The 16044-nt window shown below is 39.7% G+C and overlaps 1 protein-coding gene across 1 annotated transcript in view; it reads left to right on the plus strand.

Annotated features, from left to right (window-relative positions):
• The window catches only part of YWHAQ (tyrosine 3-monooxygenase/tryptophan 5-monooxygenase activation protein theta), a 36546-nt gene extending 24859 nt beyond the window's left edge, over positions 1–11687 (plus strand). The window contains exons 3-6 of the mRNA XM_044262095.1: positions 6020–6143; positions 8532–8695; positions 8911–9006; positions 10952–11687. Coding sequence (XP_044118030.1) covers positions 6020–6143; positions 8532–8695; positions 8911–9006; positions 10952–11011 — 444 coding nt within the window. The 3' untranslated portion in view covers positions 11012–11687. The remainder of the gene's footprint in view (positions 1–6019; positions 6144–8531; positions 8696–8910; positions 9007–10951) is intronic.
• The last annotated feature ends 4357 nt before the right edge of the window (positions 11688–16044 follow it).

Consider the following 16044-nt stretch of genomic DNA (forward strand, 5'->3'; position numbering starts at 1 on the left):
AATGTTCCAGTTGTTAAATAATTATATTACCCTCTGCACCATATTCTTTTGTTTGGTTTTGTTTTACTAATTATATATCTAACATATAGCCAAATGCTCTTAGATATTTTGGGCTATATTAATCCTTATTTTATAGGGTAGTAATTAGAAATACTGGCTCTAGTTTCAGATTCTGGCTCCATTTAATTAATTTTATGATTTTGGACCTATTTCTGGACTCTAGTGTTTGTTTTTTTTTAATTGTCAGTGGTTGTTTATATGTAAGTGATACAGAAAGTGCTCAGGATGGGACTTGGCACATGAAGGACACTGGGATCTTGCTGAGTCAATAGACACAGTGAGTTTTTATATGGTAATGTGTGCTGATTAAGCTGATAAAAATATACAGATAGGATGGCAAATGATGATTAGTGTATATGCCCTAAAGTCAGAGATCCAGTGTGTTTAGTAGTGTTTTATTAATGAATTTCAGTAAGTTACTAATAGGTAAAAGAATATTTTTTGTTTCCTTTTGATTATTTTGTTTGTATTTTAAGGCTTTTCATCAGTTAACCTACTCTTCTCAGTAAATCGGTTTATTAAGCTATATAACGAGGGACAGAAGCCAGTTTATTTTGTCTGTAAAACAGAAACCACTTAAATGAATTTAAGGTAAAGATACTGTTTTAGTTTGTTGAATTCCAGGGAATATTACCATCAAATCCTGATGAATTGTTCAGCAAAACTGTTGGTACTGGGCGCCTGGGTGGCCCAGTCCCTCGGGCTTCTGCCTTGGCTTAGGTCATGAGCCCCGGATCACGCTCCCTGCTCTGCGGGGAAGCCTGCTTCTCCCTCTCCAACTCCCCCTGCTTGTGTCCTTTCTCTCGCTGTGTCTCTCTCTGTCAAGTAAATAAAATCTTTAAAAACAAAGTCCAAAAAACTGTTGATGTGATGGTAGGATTATTATATGCCAAAATAATTCACTCTTAGAGTATGAGTGAAGTTTTGTTTTCTTCCTAGCCTTTTCTCCAAGACATGGGGTTGAAGAGGAATGGTTACTATGACTAAATCTGCGTCAGTATTAGTGTTTGACATTTTCATTTCTTATATAGTTCTTCACAGTTTTTCTGATACAATTCTCTATTTTTTTTTTTTTTGCCATCCTATCTGTATGAGATTAAGCTTATTCTAAGGTCCTTTAGCATCTCTTAAAATGAGTGTATAGGCACTGATATTTTTTCCTCTGACTTTGCTCAGGTTTGAGTTTCTGTGGTCTAGAACTCAATTATTAGTCTGCCTTGTAATTTGGGCAGTCTGTTTTGTCTGACTCTTGGTTTCATCTCAGGTCATGATCTTGGGGGTCATGGGATTGTGCCCTGTGTCGGGCTCCATGCCCAGTGGGGAGTCAGCTTGAGATTCTTGAGCTCTCAAATAAAAAAAAAAAAAAAAAATCTATGGGGCGTCTGGGTGGCTCAGTGGGTTAAAGCCTCCACCTTAGGCTCAGGTCATGATCCCAGAGTCCTGGGGTTGAGCCCCACATTGCCTCTGGCTCTCTGCTCAGTAGGGAGCCTGCTTCCTCCTCACTCTGCCTGCTTCTCTGCCTACTTGTGATCTCTGTCAAAGAAATAAATAAAATATTTTTAAAAGTCTTTAAAAAATCTAAAAAAAAGAATGCATCACTTGCCTTCTACCCAAGTCATTGTCTTTGTTGGAGGGAACTACAATCTTAGCTCCCCAGACCTTCCAGGATCATAAAATCTGTGGGTTGAAGATCTACAAAAGGGATCTCATGCTTAATCAACAAGAGTAACACACAGGAGAAATTAGCAGGGGAGCTTTTAACTGTGTAGATGCGGTTAACAGATTCCCTTTCTTGTGACTTCTTACAAGTGACCTTATGTGGAAAGATTTCTTATCCATATTGAGTTTTTTTAATGATTTTTTTTCTGAAGTTGTATACTTAGGCTATGTATCTTAAATATTTATAGTCCTTATTCTATCTGGCATTAATAATTAATACTGGTGTTGGTACTGCTTGATAACAGCCATGATCAGTTTGGTAATACTGAAGCAGAATCCAGTCTTTTTGGGCTAAAATACACACCTGTGCTACTGATAGCATGTGGAAAGACAGAAGTGTTCTGTAACTGTTGTTTTCCTTCACAACGAGCTAGTGGCAGATGATGAGCAACCACGTGACCTGGCTGACCCTCCAGGAGGGAAGTGATGTAAAGTCACTTTACAAAAGCCGGTGTTGGGGTGCCTGGGTGGCTCGGTGGGTTGGGCTGCTGCCTTCGGCTCAGGTCATGATCTCAGGGTCCTGGGATCGAGTCCCGCATCGGGCTCTCTGCTCAGCAGGGAGCCTGCTTCCTCCTCTCTCTGTCTCTGCCTGCCTCTCTGCCTACTTGTGATCTCTCTCTGTCAAATAAATAAATAAAATCTTTAAAAACAAAAAAAAAAAAACAAAAGCCGGTGTTGTCAGTCGTATGTAAATGGGGAAAGGAAGAGTTTAAGCTCGAAATTGGCTGTAGTTACTAGTGCAGTAGCTGTTAAGCAGCTTTCCAAAAATCTTTGCAAGGCCAGGAAGCCATCGTCATGAGCACGCGCACATCTGGCTGTGGGACCGAGAGCGGCAGATAGTGCTAGAATCCCATCTCTCCTCTCACCCCTAGTCCTCACTCCACTCGGGCTTTCTCAGCCTCTTCTCCCACGTTTAATCACCAAGTGCTACGTGTTAAAGGTACCGAGTAGCCTTTTTGTGTGACTAAATGTCTTCACCAGAGTTGGCGGCACCTTTTTGGAGATCCTCTGAGATCTTGTCTTAACAGACTGACTCACTTGGGAGAAAAAGAAAAGTGAGAGGCACTTTGTTTTATGTTACAGTTTCTCAGTTTGGGTGCAAGCAGAGGTGGTGATTACCATAGAATAAATACTGTGTTTGCATTATTTAATACAACTTCTCAGAATCCACTCTTGTTTGATTTTTCTTTTAAGATAGGGGTGACTAGGGCACCTGGATGGCTCAGTTGGTTAAGTGTCTGCCTTGGGCTCAGGTCATGGTCCCAGGGTCGTGGGATCAAGCCCCACGATGGCTTTCTGCTCATTTGCGCTCTCTCACTCACCAATCTCTCAAATAAATAAATCTTTAAAAAGAGAAGATAGGGATGACTGTGAGTCAGTTTGAGATTTGAGAACAAGTAAACTTCTTGTGGCAGTCTCACAGGGTTGCCCACCCTCCCTACAAAAATCCTAAATTCAGGTGTTCCCCAAAGTAGTTTTTGAATTGAAAATCATCTGTGATAGATAAAAATGGTATTCGAGTAAAAAGTTAAAGTTGTATGAATTTCTAAGATTCTGAGAAAGAGTTTCTCAGGTTTATTTATTTGACAGACAGAGATCACAGGTAGGCAGAGAGGCAGGCAGAGAGAGAGAGAGATAGAAGGAAGCAGGCTCGCCTGGGTGGCTCAGTGGGTTAAGCCACTGCCTTCGGCTCAGGTCATGATCCCAGGGTCCTGGGATCGAGCTCCGCATCGGGCTCTCTGCTCAGCCGGGAGCCTGCTTCCTTCTCTCTCTCTCTCTGCCTGCTTGTGATCTCTCTCTATCAAATAAAAAAAAAAAAAAAAAAGAAGGAAGCAGGCTCCCTGCCGAGCAGAGTCTGATGTGGGGCTTGATCCTAGGACCCTGGGAACATGACCTGAGCTGAAGGCAGAGGCTTTAACCCACTGAGCCACCCAGGTGCCCCACATATTAATAACTATTAAAATTGGTGATGTTGAGCAGAAGAAATTCTTACAACCCAGTCCTTTGAATCTTGTCTCAGTTAAGAGGACGGTGCTTTGGAGGCATTAGTTTTTACACTTGCCCCTCTTGTTTGGGTGTGGCCCTTACTGACCTCTATTGCTGCGTTCCTGGTCCAGCAGCTTTCCAGACTGAAGCCACAATTTTGATAAGAGTTTGCCAATTTTATAATATATAGCCTTCGGGGGCTCTGTGAGCTAATTTTAAAATTAAGAATTTTGCCTGAGCTTTAGACTCTTTTTTTTTTTTTAAAGATTTTATTTATTTATTTGACAGAGAGAAATCACAAGTAGATGGAGAGGCAGGCAGAGAGAGAGAGAGGGAAGCAGGCTCCCTGCTGAGCAGAGAGCCCGATGCGGGACTCGATCCCAGGACCCTGAGATCGTGACCTGAGCCAAAGGCAGCGGCTTAACCCACTGAGCCACCCAGGCGCCCTAGACTCTTTTTTAAAATATCTTTATGTAAATTGTAAAATTAAGAATTTAAAATATGTTTTTCTTTTTTAACATTTTTGTTTATTTTCTTCAAAATAACTTACGGATGTAACCACTGCATTTTGTCTAGGCCATTTTTAGATAAACAACAGGAAAGTTCTTGAGTTAGAACTACATTTTCTAAACTTTTCCTTAGCCTTTTTTTAAAAGTCTGTAAACGATCTTTTACTTCTTTGGTAATATACTTAAGTGAACTTGAAAGTCTTAACCGAGTTCCTCCAAACTTGTAATTCTGTATTGTAGTTGGTATCATTATATAATGTTTAGTTGATAATATGGGGGGCTATTTTTCCAGAATGGCAAGCATGACTGTGTCAGTTCCTTGCTCATACTTTGTAACTAGTGTTGCATTGTCTAGATCAGTACTTCTCAAGCTTTGCACCTGGGCAGAAGAGTGGGAGCACCTGGCTGGTTAGTCACGAACGTTGAGTACTTAGCTTGCGGAAACTATACCTTGCTTTCACATCCGTTTATTGGTTTTATTGCCCAAACAAACCTGTGAGGTACAGTATTAGTATCTTAAAATTTCTATGAGAATTTTATTTTCTTCCATAATATTTTTCATTAAAAACAATTTTTACTTACCATCACATAAAATCGATAGTCCAAAAAGATCTCTATCATATTTGACTTCTGTGACTTTTTTGTTTTAAGTGATCTCTACGCCCAGCGCAGGACTGGAACTCAAAACCCGGAGATCAGGGCTGCATGCCGCACTGACTGAGCCCGCAACTTTTTATTCTTCTGCACACCTTGTGCAGATCCCTCAGTTTGAGAGGCACTAGCTCACTGGTTCAAGGGTATGTTTCTTTGAATAAAATAGAGAATGAAGACGTACTTAATTGCTACCCCGATTTTTTCAAGTAATTGATTTGACATGACTGTCAGATTGCTCTGTGTGTCTCTAGACTGCTGTCTCTTAGTCCCTGTACTTACCCTTATTTCGGATGAGTGTTGCTCTGCAGAAACTCTGAAAATAGCCAGTCCTGCTCTGGGCCACGCTGGCTGACTTGTTCTGTGCCTACACTGTTCTTCATACTTGATGTCTTTCCCCAGTCTGAAGTGGCTGGCTGGCTCAGTCAGTAGAGCAGGTGACTCTTGATGTGGGGGTTATGAGATCAAACCCCGTGTGTTAGGCCTGGAGTTTTTTTATACACACACACACACACCCTAAAAAAAAAAAAAAAAAAAGGTGACTGCACATCCCACTTTCAAACTGCTACAATCCTGCTCTCTCTTCTTAACAAGTGAAATATTCCTACAGGGGCAGCCTGTCTGCGGCAGCCATCACCAGCACAGCCAGATGCTCTCTCTGTGCCACCATTGTCCCTTAGTCACATATCTCTTAATGCCTGGCATATGGTCGTGGTGTACTTACTGCTTTTCTTATTAGACTGTGAGCTCTTTGAGGGCAAGAACTTTGTTTTCTTTATATCCCTTCTGGCAGATAAAGCGCCTGGTCCCCAGCCAGTACCAAGAAATGCTTGAATGGAGGGTGAATAGACTTGACTCTTTCTGTTTAGTCTTTGATGCACCCTGGCTCTACTGTTGGAAACTGTGCCTTGCTGTGAGCCAAACCATTCAACTCATGACAGCCACAGGGCCCCTGCTCTCCGCCCAGGCTTCAAGTCCAAGGCGGGATAGTTGTAGTTACTGTGGTAGTTCATGATTCAAATGCATATCGTTGTTCTTGTCTATAATAAAATAGCTTTTTATTAGTACCTGATATTTTATCTTCTTTCTTTCAGGAATTGTTGGATAAGTATTTAATAGCCAATGCAACTAATCCAGAGAGTAAGGTCTTCTATCTGAAAATGAAGGGAGATTACTTCCGGTACCTTGCTGAAGTTGCATGTGGTGATGATCGAAAGCGTAAGTATGTTTGGTTTATGGGTGAAATTGAAAATAAAAAAGGAAGGGAGGATAAGTGGGACACTGTAACAGTAATCTCTGTGTAATCTCTGGCCCTCTGTAACTTTTCAAATATCTTAAAATCCTAAAAAAAAGAAAATCTTGGAATCTTTGTAAAAGAAAATTAATAACGTTACCTTAATGTTCTGAAAAATAAAAACAGTCTCAATTTACATTATGTGCTGTTTTTGAAAAACTCAAAAGCTCTTTGATAATAATCTGCTAAGATATTATTTAAAGGAGGCTTACTCTTGGCAGCCTGGGTGGCTTAGTTGGTTAAGCACCTTTAAGCATCCTACTCTTGATCTCAGCTCAGGTCACAGTCCTGAATTCAGGCCCTGCGATGGGCTCCACACTGGCGTGGAGCCTACTTAAAAAATAAAAGAGGTATAATCTTTTATACCTTAGAATTTGGTTCAGCATATTTTTGCCCCCTAGTCATTTGCATATGATTTAAGAGATTGTATTATAATATGGCCCTTTGTATCATTGTACCTTGAAACTTTTTTTTTTTTTTTTTAAATTTTGTTTATTTGACAGAGAGTGAGTACAAGTAGGGGGAGCAGCAGGCAGAGGGAGAGGGAGAAACAGTCTCCCCACCAAGCAGGGAGCCTGATGCAGGGCTCGATCCCAGGACCCTGGGATCATGACCTGAGCTGAGGGCAGACACTGAATGACTGAGCCCCCCAGGCATCTGTGTACCTTGAAACTTAATTGGAAGTTACAATCAGAATAAAGAAACAGGATGTTGTACTTACTCTGTTTGACACTGTTATTTATTAACTACTACCTACCTATTTCGAAGGATCATTACGTGTACTGCGAATTTTATATAACCAAATTTCTGAGGAAGAGAGGTGAGATGAGAGGATTGCTGGTATATAATTTGTCACAGAAAATATAGACACAGGGAAGAGAATAACTTAATTGCTGGACTTGATTGTAAAAAGAAAATCAAAGTGATTTATTAGCAGTGGACTTCGTCTCCTGGAGTTAGCAGTAGCTGAGGTCCTGTTAAATATTGTGTATGTGCCTGCTCATACAAGTTCTAGGTAGAAGTTGCACCTAATTCCTTATTTCCAGTAAGCTCATTATTCTTGTTTTTAATTTTGCCCCATCCAAAAAGAGTGTGTACTCTCAAGGAGTTACCGTGGCTTTGTGCCCTCACAGAGGTACTAACAAGAGTGGAACAGTACCATCCCAAATACCAGTGTAATTGTGAAGCTACAAAGAGGACACTGTCGTATTCTGCTGTGATAAAATTTGTATACTTAACTTACTGATGCATAATTTCTGTTGCCCTTAAGATAGCAAAACTGAAAGTGACAGATATTTGCAAATCATAAGGGATGTCTCTGGAATACTTAGTTCCAGCATTAATCTGATTTAACCTTCTCTGGCTCATGGTATTTCTGTTCCTATCCATAGAATACTCCAATAGTCTGGGACTCATAGATAGTCTATATTTACAGCCTAGGAGCTGAGACACCTTACTGTTACTCATTATAGTATTTCCTTCTATGCGAAACAGCAAGAACTCCTTACTATATGAGGGCTGTACCAGCTATATTTAGATCAATAAATGTGCCATTTCGAGGGAAGAAAATGCACATATTCACACCATAAACGGCTCACTTTACATTTCTGTTTGGTCAGTATTTCTAAGGCTGTAATGGGCCAGTGGTCTTATTGAGAAAACCTACTTACCCTTTTGAAAGCATGGCTACAATCAGAGTAGTATTGGTCATACTTACTGAACAGTTTTTTCAGGAAGGTGACATTTTTGTCGGGCCAGTATTCAACCTCTGGTCAGAGTAGATTTTGTTCTTTATACTGACACTTTTATACGGCCTTTCACATAATACATCTTGATAGCAAGGATCAGTATTGTCTTCACAAATCACAAAAATAGAGATTTTGGTGGTGGTAATCTTTGTAAAGTGTTTCTGTTATTTTTAGAAGAGGTATTAGAGCCAAAATTTTTTTCCTAGCGTTATTGAGATATTATTGACATGTATCAGTCAAATTATTTTTAAACTGATGCATTTCCAGTTAGTAAAATTAAAAGATACCAAAAAAGAAAATTGTTTTAGTCACAGATTTAGAAAAATCGATTGAATTGTCTCATGTTGTTGGGGTTTTTTTAAAAGCTGAAACAAGCAACTTGTTAAAGTAGTTTCTCAGTAACCCAGTAGGAGGTACTGTTTTGGTTTAATGCTATGCTTTTAAAAGAAGGCCACAGAAAAATCTAGCTCTGCATGAGTTAGTAGCATACTTTAAAGGATAATACGCTCTATATATACTTGACGGATATTTTCAGTATTGTGCTTTTATTTCCCCCCTTCGCAGAAACTATAGATAATTCCCAAGGAGCTTACCAAGAAGCTTTCGATATAAGCAAGAAAGAGATGCAGCCCACGCACCCAATCCGCCTGGGGCTGGCTCTTAACTTTTCTGTATTTTACTATGAGATCCTTAATAACCCAGAGCTTGCCTGCACACTGGCTAAAACGGTAAGTTTCAGGTCATTCTCAGAAGTTCTTTACCATACTGATAAGATCATTATCATAAACTGGGAATCTGTGAAAATGATTCCACTGAATTTTGTTTTTAATTGATAGTAGAACATAAAGTGGATGTTTAGCTATTTTATAAAAATGGTTTGTAATTGTAATCAGTTTGTGTTGACACAGATACTGTTTACCATGGGTATTACGATTTTTCCCAGGCTTTTGATGAGGCCATCGCAGAACTTGACACACTGAATGAAGATTCCTACAAAGACAGCACCCTCATCATGCAGTTGCTTAGAGACAACCTAACAGTGAGTTGCTCATTCTTTTTAATTTCATTTTCTTTTTAAGAAAAAAGGTATTTACATTTTACTTCAGCCTCCCTGTCTTTTGAGGTGGGTGTGTAAGAGCTACATTCTCTCTCAGAAAATGAATGTAGAGATACGCAAGGCAAAGTATTCAGTGCTTGTTAGTATATTGTCTTGGCCAGCTCTTCTTCTGTGGGCAGATTTCCAAGTTGAATGGGCATTTTATCAGACCTAGCCCTTCCTGAGAAGGTACTAAGACTATAGGAACTCTTTTTTTTTTCTTTTTTTTTTAAAGATTCTATTTATTTGTCAGGAGCGAGAGCGAGCACAGGCAGACAGAGAGGCAGGCAGAGGCAGAGGGAGAAGCAGGCTCCCTGCCAAGCAAGGAGCCTGATGTGGGACTCGATCCTAGGACGCTGGGATCATGACCTGAGCCGAAGGTAGCTGCTTAACCAACTGAGCCACCCAGGCATCCCTAGACTATAGGAACTCTTAATATTCCTCACTATATCATTGGAATGAAGATGTTGATAAATTATGTTAATATAGAAAGTTGTTGTGGTTGCAATATTTTCTTCCCTTGGGTAAATTAGCTACAGCAAGTTAGGCACTATAAGCTTTCCTAAAATCACTTTGAAGTGCTTGGTTTTAATAAACATTTATCTTGTGAAATCTACCATGTCTTACAGGCATTTGACGGGATTAACCCTTACCCTCCATTTATTGCACCTATGCCTCTGGGACAAAACTTGTTCCATTTAATTGTCTTTGTTTTCTTTTGTTTCTCTCCCTACTTCTTGGATGGGCAGATAATGAAGGGAAAAGTAATGGAGAAAAAAAAAAAGAATTTCAACTTGACTTAGCTTCTTTTATAGGTGCGAATAAATTTGATATGTCAAAAATTTTAGACAACATGTGGCAGAGGGGACTGTACCTTTTTAATGTGAGTGTGATTCTCCATGGCCTCAGTTTGGACCTTTATCTTTCGCTGGAAAGGATTTTTTTTTTCTTAAGTTAGTATCGTATCTGATCAACTTTGCTAAACAAGGAAATTGTGATACTTCATTCCCAGCCATTAGAATTCCCGGTGCTCGTGGTGACAGCAGAACCATGGGCATAAACCACTTCCATAGAAGAAAAGCTCTGAGCCAGTACTCCTCGGGAATACCGTGGAGCTGCTGTTCTCTCTTCGCTGGCTTTGTTTTATTTCTCTCTTACAGCGCTTTAGAGATACTTGTTTTTGTTTTTGTTTTTAAATTTATTTTAGTACATGAACAATAACTTAAAGATCTATAAGGTTCTAGCTTTTCTAGAATGCTGGAAATACCACTAGTCTCCGGGTGTTGCTGTAGGCTGTGGTCAGTAGCTATTGATGATTCCCTTCTTTTGCTTCATCGTTCCATCCTACAGTTGGAGAGTTCCTTGGAGATCTTAACATCCTGGTTAATTCAGGAAGGCTTTGTGCATCTGCACGCCCGCTGCTCCTTTGTTCTCACTTCGTCACCTGCTGCCACTTAACCCTCGGCCAGAGGTGCAGTAGGTCTGCCCCTTTTCCATACGGTGGCCTTTCAAATATTTGGAAACTGCTATCATGACGGTAGTTCGCCTCCCCCCTTAAAATTTTTTTTTTGCCTTATTCATCTCATAAATTATATTTCAGTAGTGCTTTCAGAAGAGCATTGGGCTGCTGCGAATGGAGAGAACGTTAAATTCTAAGGATATTGCCTTTTTTGTTGTTTTGAAGTTACACTTTTAAAAGAGAAAGCTTGAGAAACTCACTCAAATAGTGTATGTTTGTGTATCAATTTTAAATACATAGTGAAAGGTTTACAAAGATACACTTTGGAGGAGGAGTTGGTGGTGGTTGAGATTTTGAGAAATCTTAACATCCGTTCTTAGTCACAGTCTCTGTTGTCTGGATAACATTATGATTTTTTTTTTTTCCTAGTTATGGACATCAGACAGTGCAGGAGAAGAATGTGATGCGGCAGAAGGGGCAGAAAACTAAATGCATACAGGGTGGTCATCCTTCTTCCCCTCAAGAAACCTTTTTACTCATCTCCATTCCTTATTCCATTTGGATTTCCTATAGCAAAGAACCCACTCATGTGTATGGAATCAACTGTTTTAGTCTTTTCACACTGCAGCTTTGGGAAAAACTCCATTCCTTGATTTTGTGTTTGTCTTGGCCTTCCTGGTGTGCAGTTACTGCTGTAGAAAAGTATTAATAGCTTCATTTCATATAAACACAAGTAACTTCCAAACACTTCTGTAGAGGACTAAAAATGTATCTGGTATTGAAGTAATCTGAACCAGTTCTGCAAGTGACTGTGTTTTGTATTACTGTGAAGATATGAAAATGTAATCATTACAATTTTCAAAGTGTTCTGCATAACTTCCTAATTTCTACATTCCCTCCCTCCCTCTTCAGGGGTTTCCTTTCCGTAAGCAACTTTTCCATGCTCTTAATGTATTCCTTTTTGGTAGGAATCCAGAAGTATTCAATTGAATGGAAAAGCATTTGGCATTTCTGCACTGGGGGTCACAAATTAAAATGCCTCCTGTATCATATATGACGGAGGTCTTGTGTATCTGTGACAACAGGAGGTTTCCTTATTCATTCTTCATTTGCTGCTGTTTAAGTTGACAACTTCCCTTCCCAATAAAAATTCACTTACACCTTCTGCCTTTGTAGTTCTGGTGTTCACTTTACTGTGTAATAGAAATAGTACGTTGCTGCAAGTATACAAGCATTGCTTTTGGCAAATGAAAGTGCATGTCATTTCTTACTACCCTAGAAAGGGGAAATCAAGTACACAAGTCCAGGTCTAAAACGTTATTACCTTTCCAAGCAGATTTATGCAAATACAAGAGGGTGTCTGGTTTGTCTAGTGCCTGTCGTGTAGAGAGTTGGACCACAATTGTGTGTTGCTGATCATTGACTGTAGTCCCAAAAAGGCCTTGTGAAAAATGTTATGCCGTGTGTAACAGCAGAGTAACGTAAAATAAAACTACATTTTATAAACCATTCACTATGGCTTTGTAACAGTTGCACACTCCTTGTAAGGGGCAGAGGAATTTACTACTTTATGAAGTTTATTGATAACTTCCCTTTTATCTTACGTAAACTGTAGTAATGATTTGTACCTGCATTGTGATCCACTTCTCTAGGGATGCCTGGAAATGTGTAAAATTGGACTACATGTCTTAAGAGCTAGTGTTTTACCATAGATCAGTAGTGCGGGCCATCTCTTCCTCAGATGTAAATGATGCCTAGTTACGTGTTATAGGGAATAAAGTGGACATTTGAAACTAGAAAAGTTAATTATGTGACTATGAGTGCTTTGGCTGGTGTTAGAAGTATGTTTCAGTGGGTATTCAAGCAGAATGCCAAAATTTGAGAGTATATTATTTAGCTTTCAAGTAATTCAGTTTTTGTAAACATTGAGTTGTACCATTAGAGAGTTTCAGATAATTTTGGTTTTATAATATTACATGGGCTGTTATACTAACCTTTCTTAAGTATTGTTCTGAAAATTTATTTTAAAGTCACAGCTTTATGTAAAGCTGTATAGCTTTATCTCCTAAAATGTGACCATGAAGAGAATTTAATGGGACTTGGGGGAATATCCATTTAAATATGGACTTCGGTCCCCAGAAATATAAATCAGTAATACTGCTTTTTAAATAAAAATTTCAGTGAACATAGGAAGAACATTGTGAATTAGAAGAAAGAACTATCACATCTTAAGTACATGGTAAGTACTATGTAATCACTGAGTTACCAAAGCAGCCTTCCTTCTTCAAGTTTTGTTTTTGTTTCTGTTTTTTTTTAAGATTTCATTTATGTATTTGAGAGAGCAAGCATGAGCAGAGGGGGAGGGAAGAGCATACTCCCCGCTGAAGAGGGAGCCCGAGGCAGGACTCCATCCCGGGACTCTGGGGTCATGACCTGAGCCAGAGGCAGATGCTTAACCAGTTGAGTCACCCAGGCGCCCCCAAAGTAATCTGCTTTTCTTAAAAAGCAGATTATTCTCAGCATTTAGTCTCATTGAAATCTCTCGTTGCTTTAGGAGAAAGTGGCATCTTGAAAAGGAGTGCAGCCTTGTGGTATCTCCTTTGACCCTCTGATTCTGGGACTTGCCTGCACTAGATGTAGAGGATATTTGTAGATCACTGCTGCAAACTGAGTAGGAGAGAAAACACCTTTTCACAGGGGAAGGGAATACGTGAGCAAAGTTTCTGGTGGAGGGAAGGTTCAAAGTCGTGTTTGTATTTGAACTTTTTAAATTACTTTAAGACCTCAGAAGTATTAAATGTTAACCCCTGTTTTGTAGTTTGAGCTTAATTGGCAGGGTGTTTTGTTTTTTTTTTAATGTCCTTTCGTTTTTTTTTTTTTTTTTTTAAGATTTAAGATTTTATTTATTTACTTGACAGAGAGAGAGAGAGAGAGAGCTATCGCAAGTAGGCAGAACAGAAGGCAGAGAGAGAGAGAGGGGGAAGCAGGCTCCCCGCTGAGCAGAGAGCCCAATGTGGGGCTTGATCCCAGGACTCTGAGATCGTGACCCGAGCCGAAGGCAGAGGCTTAACCCACTGAGCCACCCAGGTGCCCCTCCTTTCGGTTTTAATAACAAAATAATTGGGGGGGGTGCATTCTGACATTGACTATCCAAAATAGAAACATTTGGAATTTCTGTTCCAACATACAGTGTGAGCTATGATTTGTTGGTTTTAGATTGGAAAAGAAAAACTTTTTCGTTGTGGGGGCAGAATTGGCCAAATATATGTAGGTATATAACTTTAAATATTGATCAGTAGAGATTGTTCCTTTGGTTTCTTAAAATCATGAAAAACTCTCTAAGGGAGCTGTGTAAAAATTCTAGTAGAAGAGCAAAATAATTTGAGAAAATCAGAACTGTACTTTTTTTTTTTAAGATTTTATTTATTTATCTGACAGAGATCACAAGTAGGCAGAGAGAGAGAGAGAGAGGAGGAAGCAGGCTCCCCGCGGAGCAGAAAGACTGATGTGGGGCTCGATCCCAGAACCCTGGGATCATGACCTGAGCCGAAGGCAGAGGCCCTAACCCACTGAGCCACCCAGGCGCCCCAGAACTGTAATTTTTAAACACACTGATTTTTATGGAGTTGAGCCAAACATTGAAAAACATTTGAGGCCTATGACAGGCATGGACATGTGATTGTTACTGTCACATTGTGAGCTGGATTTTATTTGGACTGATATGGGTGAGTGCCATCTGAATATATTAAAACTAACACTTAACCATACCATCATTCTTTACATAGTTCAGGAAGATTTTCACTTTAAAGTGGTGAAGGTATTTACACTGTATGTTTTCTTCTGACATGCATCTGTTCTCTTCCCTTCTCAGTTTGTATTTGATGAGCTTTGCAAGAGGTCATCATGTATGTATGCCATGTGTAGTACTATGGAATTTTGAGGACATTGCAGTTAAGTTCCAATATAAACCACAGTGAACTTTTTTGGATCCCTTCAGCGGGAGCTAAGGTAAGGGAACCCACAGTACCTGAAGACACGAAGATCATCATCATCATCATAATCGTGAAATCCAATTTGAAGCAGACTTGCCATTTACTGCTTATCCACATTTTACTTGTCAGTGACTATATGCCTTCGTAACTTGGGTTTTGAAGGGAGTAAGTAGTAATAAATACCCAGAGAAGAAAGCTGGAGGATTCCTCTTCACTTTAAAATTATAGCTCCTGGAGCATTTCCGTAAATGTTCCAGCCCTTTTGCCTTACAGGGAACCAGTATTGACTAAGTAGATTCCGGCACCTGGTCAAGTGCCATGCACATTGATATTTAATCATGTCAACCGCCCTGCCAAGTGCATTTCCCCTTGACTGATGGGGCATTTGATCAGAAAAAGATGAAATTATTTGTTCAAAATTATGTGTCTTTATTAAGTGGTAGACCTAGAGTTTGAACGCAGATGCCACACCAAGTTCATTTCATGCCACTGTTATGTTCTAGGTGCTTCAGTTTGCAGAGTGAATAAATAACAGTGTTTGTCCTCCTATCATATTTGGAAGGTTGGGGACTTATTTGTTTTTGTTTTACCTCTTCCTCAACTCCCCCCAGTCCCCTTAATCTGTCAGTTTTGCCCTTTGAGTAAAACTTAAGAAGCAGCTTGAGAAATTGTGGGATATGTTAAACCTAACTCATGGTACGGAAACATTCAGAAAGACCAACTGACTTACTGAGGGCCCAGCAACTAGCTAATGTTTGGCCTGAAAATAGAAGAACTAGATGCAAATAAGCAAATTCTCTGTAATTCTGTACTGGCTAGGTCGAAAAGGATTTTCAATGAAAATTACTCTCTTCTGGTCACTCAGATTTAGAAAATGAAGGCTTTAATGTACGTTTCTCTGATTTAAGGTGTGAGCCCTTTGACAATCTTCAGAAAAGTAAGGAAATAACATTCCTTGCCAAGCATTATTTGTCAAATTTACAGTTTACATATGTTGTTTGTTGTGTATGCTTCCCGTTGAAGGCCCTTGAATAATCAGTCTTCATCATTATTTGGTGCATACAGTGGGAGGGCCATCAGGCCGTTCCAGCCCAGGCTGCCGCGCCTGCTGCTACATGTGGTCTGGGGCCAGCATATTGAGGCCTGACTTTCCCATCTCAGCAGTTTCCGTTTCTTAAGCATCTTAACAGATAAAACTCTGTTTCATGAGATTTGGAGGTTAGATTTTTCCTCCTGATTTTTAGAGGAGAAAATTGAAGCACAGACGCCAGGCAAGGTGGTGGTGTCAGGATTTGAAATGGAGTAGCCTACTTTCAGGTTGGTGCTCAGCTGCTGCACTACTTTGCCCTTTTTGGAGTTTAAACCAATGATAGTAGATTACTACTTATATCATGTTTTAGGTGATGTCCAGGTTGTGGATCGTGGGAACTTTGTCACTGGCAAGTTTTTTTTTGTTGTTTTGTTTTTTTCTTAAGGGTGGAAAATAGGGTACCTGGTTGTCTCAGTAGATAGATTGTTGGACTTCTGATG

The sequence above is a fragment of the Neovison vison genome, chromosome 8 (assembly GCF_020171115.1).
Source record: "Neovison vison isolate M4711 chromosome 8, ASM_NN_V1, whole genome shotgun sequence".
NCBI lineage: Eukaryota > Metazoa > Chordata > Mammalia > Carnivora > Mustelidae > Neogale > Neogale vison.